This window comes from Alligator sinensis, unplaced genomic scaffold, assembly GCF_000455745.1.
Source record: "Alligator sinensis unplaced genomic scaffold, ASM45574v1 scaffold1892_1, whole genome shotgun sequence".
Classification (NCBI taxonomy): domain Eukaryota; kingdom Metazoa; phylum Chordata; order Crocodylia; family Alligatoridae; genus Alligator; species Alligator sinensis.
Window position 1 is genome coordinate 454,330 of NW_005842966.1, and position 10,427 is coordinate 464,756.

General features: G+C 60.9%; 3 protein-coding genes across 3 annotated transcripts in view; 2 read left to right on the top strand and 1 right to left on the bottom strand.

The window, feature by feature from the left end:
- The window catches only part of TECR (trans-2,3-enoyl-CoA reductase), a 7,853-nt gene extending 4,477 nt beyond the window's left edge, over positions 1-3,376 (top strand). Inside the window, exons 6-12 of the mRNA XM_025192755.1 lie at positions 116-221; positions 328-400; positions 832-875; positions 1,161-1,218; positions 1,704-1,792; positions 2,009-2,054; positions 2,478-3,376. Of these exons, the coding sequence (XP_025048540.1) occupies positions 116-221; positions 328-400; positions 832-875; positions 1,161-1,218; positions 1,704-1,792; positions 2,009-2,054; positions 2,478-2,605 (544 nt within the window). The 3' untranslated portion in view covers positions 2,606-3,376. The remainder of the gene's footprint in view (positions 1-115; positions 222-327; positions 401-831; positions 876-1,160; positions 1,219-1,703; positions 1,793-2,008; positions 2,055-2,477) is intronic.
- A 341-nt stretch (positions 3,377-3,717) lies between these two features.
- Positions 3,718-4,946, bottom strand: NDUFB7 (NADH:ubiquinone oxidoreductase subunit B7). The gene is made up of 3 exons (XM_006036479.3): positions 4,727-4,946; positions 4,449-4,617; positions 3,718-3,875 (listed from the first exon to the last, which is right to left on the bottom strand). Exons 1-3 carry the CDS (start codon positions 4,836-4,838, stop codon positions 3,776-3,778), a joined length of 381 nt encoding a protein of 126 aa, XP_006036541.1. The 5' UTR covers positions 4,839-4,946; the 3' UTR covers positions 3,718-3,775.
- A 107-nt stretch (positions 4,947-5,053) lies between these two features.
- Positions 5,054-10,427, top strand: part of CLEC17A (C-type lectin domain containing 17A) — an 11,118-nt gene continuing 5,744 nt past the window's right edge. The window contains exons 1-7 of the mRNA XM_025192754.1: positions 5,054-5,227; positions 6,111-6,205; positions 6,340-6,466; positions 7,287-7,427; positions 7,851-7,910; positions 8,310-8,345; positions 8,756-8,791. Of these exons, the coding sequence (XP_025048539.1) occupies positions 6,394-6,466; positions 7,287-7,427; positions 7,851-7,910; positions 8,310-8,345; positions 8,756-8,791 (346 nt within the window). The 5' untranslated portion in view covers positions 5,054-5,227; positions 6,111-6,205; positions 6,340-6,393. The remainder of the gene's footprint in view (positions 5,228-6,110; positions 6,206-6,339; positions 6,467-7,286; positions 7,428-7,850; positions 7,911-8,309; positions 8,346-8,755; positions 8,792-10,427) is intronic.

Consider the following 10,427-nt stretch of genomic DNA (forward strand, 5'->3'; position numbering starts at 1 on the left):
CCAGGGGGACCCCAGGCAGTCCCTCCCCGGGGCGTGGGGCACCAGGGGCCTTAGGCTGGTCTGTCCTGCCCCACCCATGATTTCCTAATGCCCCGCCCCTCCCCTTCCCCCCCAGCCTGGCCTGCATCTGCCACTCGTTCCACTATGTGAAGCGCCTGCTGGAGACACTGTTTGTGCACCGCTTCTCCCATGGCACCATGCCCCTGCGCAATATCTTCAAGGTGAGAAGCGGGTGGGGGCAAAGGTTAGGTGGGGGGCGCTCTCAGACCCCTGGGTTCCCCATGGCTGGCACTGCCCTCACCCAGCACCTCATCTGTCTGCCTCTAGAACTGCACTTACTACTGGGGCTTTGCTGCCTGGATGGCCTATTACATCAACCACCCTCTCTACACCCCGCCTGGTGAGTACCCCACCTCAGGCTGTGGTATCCCATAATGCACTACACAAGGCTCCCAGCCCCACAAGAGAGCCGTGGGGGCCTGGAGGTGCTGTAGCCAAGGGGATTCCCCATGCCAGAGCCATCCCAGGTCCTTGCCCCCCAGTTGAGCTTAGCTCATGCCTGGTTCAGGCCTGGGGAAGGTCCTTAACCACATAGGGGGCTGGGGCATCCTTCCAGGGTCCCCCCTGCCCCTGGCTGCACCTTGTTGGGCTCCCATAGCCCCCTCATGCTCCCCAGGGGTGGGGGAGAATTTGGGTAGGGAGAGGGGCCATTGCCTTGTTGCCCCCAAGTTGCTTGGGCGCAGAGGTGCCACTCCATGTACCCAGGCCTGGACAGCATGTCCTCTGCCTGGCTGACCTCTCTAACCTTTGATCTCTGCCTCCCCCCTGTAGCCTATGGAGAGGATCAGGTGAAACTGGCACTCATCATCTTCCTGGTAAGAACTGGGGGTGGAGTAGAGATAAGGGTTGGGGGTTTGGGGGGAGGTTGAGAGTACCCCTTGAGGGGGCTGCAGGGGGAGAGTGCCAGGGTGGAGGGTCAGACCTGGGGGCAGGGGGAGGTGGCACAGGGCTGTGATTGGGAGTGGCTGGACTCAGCTGCCAGGGGCTGGAATGGCACTGCCCCCCTAGTCTGCTAGGAGCCTTGATTGGGGGGGGGGGACGACCAGGTGGTTTGGGGGGCTGCCCCTCCCACCTGATCCCTGGTCTGCTTCCTGCCACAGTTCTGCCAGTTGGGGAACTTCTCCATCCATATTGCCCTGCGTAACCTGCGGCCAGCTGGTGAGTGTGTATGCATGTACACGTGTGTATATGCATGCTTGTGTGCTCAAGCCAGGGCTTCGTTGGGGGAAGGGGAAGAGATCCTACCAGGTCTGGGGCTGTATTGCGGGGGGAGGGGGCCTGTGGTCTGAGGCCTCATCCCCCTGGGAGTTGAGGGAGCCAAGCCCAGGTGCAACCCCATCCAGCCCTTCCTGGCCAGTGCCACTGCCTCCCCCCGCCCTTGCATAGGAGCCCACAAAGAACCGCCCTACCTCCAAGCCCTGGGGGGCAAACCCAAGAGCAAGCCCAGGGGGTCCTAGCCTGGCTAAGCTACCTCCCCAGAAAGTTCCTCTGGGCCTGAGGTCCCAGGGAGTGGAGCCGGCTGGGAGCAAATGCCTCCCCACACCCAGGTCAGGACGAGAGGGCTGAGATGGGGGTGTGGGGATGTGGACAGGAGAGGGATTGAGGCTGGCATTGTGACCCAGCTATGCTCTGCCCCCCACCAGGCTCCAAGACACGGAAGATCCCATACCCAACCAAGAACCCCTTCACCTGGCTCTTCCTGCTTGTGTCCTGCCCCAATTACACCTATGAGGTGAGATCCACCCCCACTGCCAACCAGCAACAGTAAGTGGGAGTGGGGGGAGAGCTGCAGGGAGAAGTCAGGTTCCCTGCTCTGTCAGAGGGATGCAGGGCTCCTTGGGGAGGCAGGGGGCTGTGGGTTGTGAGTGAGGGGCACCCCAGGGTTGGGAGTGGGGGCAGGAGGACCCCTCCTGGTGTGGCTGCCCTCTCACAGGCCCTGCATCCCCAGGTCGGCTCCTGGATTGGCTTCACCATCATGACACAGTGTCTCCCAGGTGAGCTGGGGTATGTGGGGAGAGGGCAGGGCTCTGGCGCTGCAGTGACTCACCCAGCATGCTGTGGGTGGCCACCAGGGCCAGGTCCCCTTCTCCAATGGGGCTCCAAGCATCTCACAAGATAAAACTGAGGCATGCTTTCCCCAGTGTGTGTGTGGGGGTGGGGGAGAAGCAATTGTCAGCTAACACCACTGGCCAGGGGCTGTCCTTCCTACCTCCCTCCCCGCTGCATGTAGCTCCTAGCACCTCACAAGGAGAAACTGAGGTAGACAGGATGTGAGGGGCCTGCAGCATCCTGGGGCTGTAGTATGCTTCACCTGCTGTATCCAGGGCTGGGTGGAGAAAACCAGGGCCAGAACCCCCCCCCCCACGGTGGGGAAGGGGGATGCTGCCACACCCCTGACATCTCCCCCACCACCGCAGTGGCACTGTTCTCGCTGGTGGGCTTTGTGCAGATGACAATCTGGGCCAAGGGGAAGCATCGCAGCTATCTGAAGGAGTTCCGCGACTACCCTGCCCTGCGCTCGCCCATCGTCCCCTTCCTGCTCTGAGCTGCTGCCAACGCCCCCCTGCCTCCACCTAGGTCCCTGCAGCTGTCCCCCATCTTCTCCAGACCAGAGCCCCTGCCCCTCCTGTCCTATGCTGGGGGCGGGTAAACACCCTGGGACTGATGGGAGGCACCTGCCCTGGACCTGGATCCCAGATCCCTCAGCTCCAGCCAGGCTGGGGGGAGTTGTCACCCCTGGGGTGTGCAGTGCCCCTGCTGGCTGCCTGGCATCCTCCACACTGGAAAGCCCCTGGGAGACCCCTACCCACCTTGTGCTGGGGGAGCCCCAGAACTAGCTCAGCCCTTCCCCAGTGCCTTCTGGGGCTGGTGAGGGGCTTGCAGATAAAGCAGAGAGTCCCAAGGGCACCACTACACCAAGTGGGGAGCTTGTGAGGGAGAGAAGAGTCTCAGGCAGCCCCATTCATCTTAAGTACAGCAGTGCTTCCCTTCCTTGCTGGGGCCTGCCTTTCCCCCCAGGGGTGACTGCTGGGGTTGGGGAGCAGATGGGCTAATGCTGCCCCCCCCCCCACAAGGCAGCAGCCACAGTGTGATGTCAGCCTTGGAGAAGGGGAAGTTCCTGCCCTGTGTTGTCGGCTCTGGCCTTGTCTCTGACCCTGGGCCCAGGCAGTGCTGAGGTCAGTGTGTCCCATGTATCCCCCTCCATACATCTGGCCTGTGCCCCTGGTCAGTCTTAGCTGCAGCCACCTGTAAGTGGGAGCAGGGGCAGGGGGGCCACTGGCCAGACCCAGGGGAATAAATGAGCCAATGACTCTGGTGCCCTGTCTGTGTTTCTACTGTGACTGCATGGGGGGTGGGGGGGAAGGCAGGCAGGTCAGGCACTTATGGGCTCTCTTAGGCGGGGTCTGGCACCACCAGCCCTGGCATGAGGTGGGAGGGGGACTCTACCACTGGCTCAGCCCCACCCAGCACAGAAGGGGGGCAGCTGGTCCTTGTTGGGGAGGGAAGAAACAGTGAGGGAGCCCCGCACAGGAAAGAGGGCAGGGAAAGCAGGGGCAGCCTCAGCCCAGTACAGAATCACCCCCCAGGTGTCCTATCCCTGACAGTGGAGGACTCACCCCAGCAGCAGCAACATCCACCCACCCCACAGGCATCGGGAACCAAGGCAGGGAAGCAGATGTTTATTCCATTAAATACAATAGACATTGTGGGGGGCCTATGCAGCCATGGCCTCCTTTTCTGCCTTCTTCTGGAGCCGCTTCCTCCGGGCCAGCAGGCGGCGCTCACGCTCAAACTCCTTCATGCGCATCACGTAGCTGGGGGAAGACCACAGTCAAGGGAGACCTGATACCCACCCCCTTCAGCCCACCCCAACCAGGCAAGGGGAGGGGAGCAGCCAGGTGCCTGCTGGGGGGAGCACATCTGGGTGCTGGATGCCCCACTGGCAATGGGGGCAGGTATAATGGCAGCAGGGGGATGGGCATTAACACCTTCACAGCTGCTGCCAGACAGGCTTTCACCATCAACATGAGAGGCTTCCTCAAGAACAGGTTGATGAGGACCTGGGCTCCTCCTGCAGGCCCAGAGGCCCTCTCCATGGGAGAGCCCCCCTCCCACTTCTCCACCCCCACTCTGCTTAGGGGGCATCGAGACAGGTGGGCAGCAGCTCACAGCCCCACCCCCCCAACAATACAGCCCAGGGCACCCTGCAACCCACTCAGCCCCGGCGAGCCGCCTCCACCGCCCATCCCCACGGGGCAGAGCTCGCAGCTCCCCTCCTCAGAGATGTCTTCCCTCCCGCCAACCCCATCTTTACCAGATGCCCCCGCCTGGGACCGCTTCCAGCCCCAGAAATCACCGGGGAGGGGAGAAGGGGCCCGGGCACCTACTCGAGGTGCTCGCAGTAGTCCCAGTCGTGGCGCTCGGCCCGGCAGGCGAGCGGGTTGGGGAAGTAGTCGCGCCTGCACTTCATGAGCCGCAGCAGGTGGTGCGCGCAGTAGTCGCGCTGCTCCAGCGGCAGCCGCGCCGCGTCCATCTGCTCCTGCGTCGCCACCATCACTGTGGAGCGGGGCGGGGGGTGACGCTGCGGCCGGGCGCCCCCGGGACCGCACCGGCCCCACTCCCCGGGGCTCAGAGGGCAAGGGGCAGGGGGCGCGCGGGGTCTCACCGCGCTCGCGGCGCTCGGGCAGGCCGTAGAGCGGGTCGAAGGTGGGCATGCGCAGAGGGTCGGGCTCTACCTCCGCGTCGCCCAGGTAGCGCCGCACCAGGTGCGCCCCCATCGCCGCCGCCGCCTGGGTCACCGTGGGCGCCCGTTGTCCCGGAAACGCTTCCCACGGCCGCACTTCCGCTGCAGATCCAGACCGGAAGCGGAAGGGAGGTGTTGCGCCATAGAGATGAGCGGGTGTGAAGTCTAGAAGGGCGGGAGGGCTTCCGGGTTCTCTTCTAGAGTGCGTATGCGGGATGGGGCCTGCGCTCCTTCCTTCCCGGACCATAGAAATGAAGGGCGGAGCCTAGGGGGGTGGGAGGACTTCCGGGTTCTCACGTGTAGTGTGGGGGCGGGGTGACGCCTGGGAGTTGCAGCCAGCCCTGGGCGAGGCCTTTCTGCGCGCGGGGACCCTAGCCCTTGGGGGGACCCCCCCCCATAATCCAGTGCTGTAGGAAGAGGGGGGTGAGCAGGGTGACCGTCTTGGGCGCTGAAGGGAAGGAGTGGCAACAGGCGCTGCCCAGCCTAGGCAGGCGCAGGATGCAGCTGCAAGTGGCTCATTTGCGGGGCGCGGGTGGCTCCCGCCGCTGCATGCACTCCCGGGAAAGCATGGGGGCGCGTGTGCCCCGCGACCTGTGTGCGGGGTGAGGGCAGGCTGCTGCTGCCAGCTTTGGCCCGGGTGCCAAACCCTGTAGCTACAGCACAGCCATCACCCCACTGGGAGGCAAGTGGGGGAAGAATCCAGGTCCCCCACCAGGCCTGGGCTGGATCTGCCAGCCCTCATGTTAGCTCCCTGGAGCCTCGAGGCCTCTGCCCAGGCTGCCTGGGAAAATGCCTCAGCCTCCAGGACATCCCAGGGGAGCTTTGGTTCAGGCTCCTTGCATCATGGCCAGAAGCAGCTGCTGCTCTTATGCATGGGGGAATCCCAATCCTCCCCATTTTGTGGCCTGCTCCCCCAAGTGATTGCAGCCCCCTGGTGCCCCCCTGCTACTGCCCCAAGGCCTGTCCCTGTCCCCCCACAGCCGTGCCTTGCAGCCCTGCAGAGTGGGGTGTGACAAGCCTGGTGAGCCTTGTTCTGCCACCCCCTGTCCCCTGGGACACAGTGATGTGAGGGCCCGTGTTTGATACGCATGAGTTGCTGCAAACGTTTCCTCCCCTGCTGCAGCTGCTGGGGGCTATTTTAAGCCTGGGGTGGAGCCAAGAACAAAACCTTCCCTGAACCCCTGGGGACTTGGGTCTGGACTGGGGCCAGCAAGGAGCTACCCTGCACCCAGGCTGGACCCCAGGGACCATCTAGGTGGGGCCTGGATGCAATGAGCAGCCCCCCATAACCTCTCCTGTCACTCAGGCCTGAGCGCCCCCCCCAATGAGGTCATGGACAGCAGTCTGGGTCCTTGGAGGGGTAACAGTGATTCCACTGAGCACCTGTGCCCCACCCCAGAGGTAACTGCATTCATGGGGTTTCTGATGACACTGACATCCGGGTTTCACTTCTGCTCTAGGCTGGGGGAGGGCAGGGGGGAGCCATGACAGCATTGGGGAAAGGAAGGGGGGATTAGTACTCCCTTCACCAACAGGCAGTCAGGAGGCAGCAGGGCTGAGCAGGTTCCCTGTGCCTGACTGAGCCCATCATGGCGCATGAGAGCCTATATGGGAACTGGATGGGCAAGTCACGGCTCATGGGCCGGAAGGGGCCACACAAAGGTAGGGGCAGGGGTGTGGGGCAGGTGGCTGGGACACAGGAAGAAGGGTGTGGTGTGGAATGGCAAGGGGAGCCAGCAGAGCTTACTAGCCAAGCAGGGTTGGGCCTGGTCAGTTCTGGGATGGGAAACCTCCCATGGGGTTGGCAGGACTGGCTTGATGCCCCACAGCGGCACTTGGGGGCACTGTGGGGGTTGTCCCCTTGAGGCTGTGAAAGGCACCTCCCCGCAACAGACAGGGCATGAACCCAGGTGTCCTCACCAAACTCCAGCTCACACCTTTCCCTGCTGAAAATCAGATGCTTCCATTTTTACTCCAAGCTGCTGTGCTGTAGTGGAAGCAGGATGCACTTTCCCTCAAAGTGAGCATCCACATCCTAACACCGCGCAACAGGTCCATGTTATACCCCGGCCCTGCTGCCTCACCCCAGAGTCAGCTGAATCCCTGTTATACCTGTCTCTTCCCCCACCCCAGAGCCAGCTGCATCTCAGTACTGGGCAAGGGGCCCTCTTTTACGTAGTTCCTGATGCCCCACCCCAGAGCCAACCGCATCCTGTACACTTCAGGGCCCCACTTTGTGTTCAAAGCTGAGGTCTTCCCCTGCTTCTGGTGTCCCAGGAGAGAGCTGGGGGGTATCCCTGGGATCTTACATGACCCTCCTGCAGCTCCCCTCTTCTCTGGGGTCCACTTGGTCATGGGCAGTTGTGATCTGGCAGTTGGAGTGGGTTGGAAAGGGGTGCCTGAAGGAGGGGGGTGATGGGGTCTCTGAGGACAGACCCCCCAGGAGGATCAAGGGGGTCTCCAAGTTGCGCTCTCCCCCCAGAACTTCCCCCTGTGCCCAGCAATGACGATGATGACTATGAGAACGCGGGCATGGAGGAGGGGACTCGGCGCCCGCCCCCAAAACCCCCCGGGCCCAAGGGCAAGGCAGGAGTCCCCCGACGCAAGGGACAAAGGGCAGCAGGTACCACAGGGTACAGTGATGTCATGGCTGGGTGGCATTGGAAGCAGGGTGATGTCATGGTAAAGGGGGTAGGTGGGCATGGTGATGCTATGGTGGGGGGCCATGGGGACAGAGTGATGTCATGGCAGGAGGCCATGAGGGGACAAGGTAATGACATGGTGGGGATGGCGGAGCATGATGATGTCACAGCTGGGGTGTCATGGGGGATGGGATAATGTCATGGTTGGGGTGGCATTGGGGACAGGGTGATGTCATGGTGGGGTTGTGGGTCATAGATCATGGTGATTTCATGGCTGGCTGGAAAGGAGGGGACAGGCGGCATGGCGGTGGGGAGGTGAGGGATGAGGCAGCCAACACCTGCTTCCTCCCCTGTGACCCTCTGACTGTTTCTCCCCCCAGCAGCTGCCCTGGCCCCAGCCCCAGCCCCAGCCTCAGCTCCAACTCTAGCTCCAGCTCCAGCTCCAGCCCAGCCTCCCCATGACGGTGAGTGACCTCCTCCCCACCTTCCCCCCCTGCTGGGCCTAGGGGGAGGACATGGCACACAGCAGTTCTGGCACTGCCAGGCTAGTGCATGTCCATGCACCTGCCAGCAGGTACACGTGCCCAGCATGTATGTGCATCTGGCTAGCTGAGGGCCGAGGCATGTGCATACATGTGTGCACAGGCACCAGGTCATGGGGGCCTGGAAGAGCCTGCTGTGAGCCAGCAGGAGGCAGTGGGGTAGGTGCACATATGCGTGTGCACATGCCAGGGGGTGGTGCCATGTGCAGACACATGTGAATGCAAATGCAGTCTGCCCCTCCCCAGGCCATGGTGCACGCACATGTGCACCAGCTCCCACCCACCCCATGCAGCTGCTCTGACCCTCTCTTCTCCCTACAGGCCCCACAGCCACCCCAACCAGGCCCCCCCGAGATGGTGAGTTATCCCCAGCCCTCCCCAGACCCTCCCCTATGGCTGGAACCCACTGGCCCGGGGCAGCGTGCGTGTGCGTGCATGCATACATGTGTGCAACACTGCTGCCCCTTGCTGGCTGGAGCCTGCCAGAGCAGTGTGTGTATATGTGTGTGTACGTGTGTATATATGTGCCTATGTACATGTGTGTGTGCACATGTGTATGTACATGTGTGCACCCTGGAGCAGCTGGAACACACACTGGTCAGCAGGGGGAGGGGTGTTTCTGAGTGTGTCCTGAGGGGTGTCCCCACATGTGCCACTGAGTGTGCCAGTAGGTGGGGGGCAGCAGGGTGTGTTCATCCATGCACACGGGTGCTCACACACATGTGCCCCCCCATGAGGCTGCTCTGACCCTCTCTTCCCCCCCGCAGGTCCCAGAGCCACCCCAATCAGGACCCGTCAAGACAGTGAGTGACCCCCAGACTCCCCCTCCCCCATAGCTTGGACCTGCTGGGTAGCACTGGGGAGATGTTGCGGGAAGCTTAGGGCCAGGACAGCTCTGCCCTGACATGGTCCAGCAAGGAGGGGGCAGTGCACATATGCACACACCTACATGCACTGCTCTGATGTGCTGCAGCCAGCAGAGGGCAGCAGTCTCTCTCTCTCTCTCTCTCTCTCTCTCTCTCTCTCTCTCTCCCACACACACACACACACACACACACACACACACACACACACACACACACCCCCCAGGTGTCCAAAGCACATGCACACACATACATGCACACATATTCTGCCATATCCCAGCCAGTAGGGTGTACAGTCTCTCTTTCTCACACACCCACACATGTACCCATGTGCACACATGTTCTGCCATATCTCAGCTAGCAGGGGGCCACAGTGTGCATGTAGATGCATGCATGTACACATATATATACGCACAAAGAACCCAAGCAGGCAACGTTCTTTGGGTAGATGTGATATCTTTTATTTGACCAACTAAATAGTTGGGAAAATTGTTTTTTGCAAGCTTCCCTATGCCTGACAAAGGGGTTTTGTGCCTGGAAGCTTGCAAAGAACAATTTTTCCAACTATTTAGTTGGTCTAATAAAAGATATTACAGTTACCCAAAGAACGTTGTCTGCCTATGTCTTTACAATAACATGGCTACAACCAACAACCCCCCCCACACCCTCCCCCAGGCATTACACACACACACACACACACACACACACACGTATCTGCACACACATTCTGCTGTATCCCAACCAGCAGGGGGCAGCAGCATGCACATAGATAAGCAAATGTATATACACACATACATACACACACAGACACACATGCACACTGCTCTGATGGGCCGTAGACCGGCATTTCTCAACCTGTGCATTGCAACCCAAAAATGGGTTGCAAGAATATATGAAAGGGTCACGAACAAACTTGAAAAATTGATCAACAAACTAAAAATGAATTATCCTTTAACGGAGAAAAACATGGGAAACTGTGCCTTTTCCCTTGCAGGCCGTCAAGAGTTCCAGACTGCAAGGGGCTGCTTGGGGTCCCCCCACGTCTCCCACCCCACCCCACACCACACACCCACCCCCTGCTCTACACGTTGGGAGGCTGGGGCCTGGGGGCAGTGGTCAGTGGGTTGGGAGTGAGGGGCACTGGACTGGGACTGGCCACCGATGTTTACAAATGGGTCCTGGTACAAAAAAGGTTGAGAACCGGTGCTGTAGACAGAGGGGAGCAGCGATGTCTGGTCTCCCCTCCATCCACACGCTGGTCTGACATGCTCCAGCCAGCAGGAGGCAGTAGCCTCTCTGTCTCTGTCTTACACCCTTCCAAGTGTTTCACACATACATGCGTGCACACACTTGTACACACTTTCTGCCATATCCGAGCCAGCAGGACTGGCTGCAGTGTGCACTGAGATGCATGCATGTAGACACACACACATGCACCTAAGTACACATGCTGTTCTGATGTGCTCCATCCAGCAGGGGGCAGTGGTCACACACACACACACACACACACACACACACACACACACACACACACACACACACACACACACACACACACACACACACACACACACAC

Excerpts from the sequence above, each read along its gene's own strand:
- NDUFB7 (XM_006036479.3), bottom strand. The coding sequence starts at position 4,838 with ATGGGGGCGCACCTGGTGCGGCGCTACCTGGGCGACGCGGAGGTAGAG. Across the intron at positions 4,618-4,726 it reads GCCCGAGCGCCGCGAGCGCG|TGATGGTGGCGACGCAGGAG; the intron begins GTGAGACCCCGC and ends CCCGCTCCACAG. Across the intron at positions 3,876-4,448 it reads GACTACTGCGAGCACCTCGA|CTACGTGATGCGCATGAAGG; the intron begins GTAGGTGCCCGG and ends GTCTTCCCCCAG.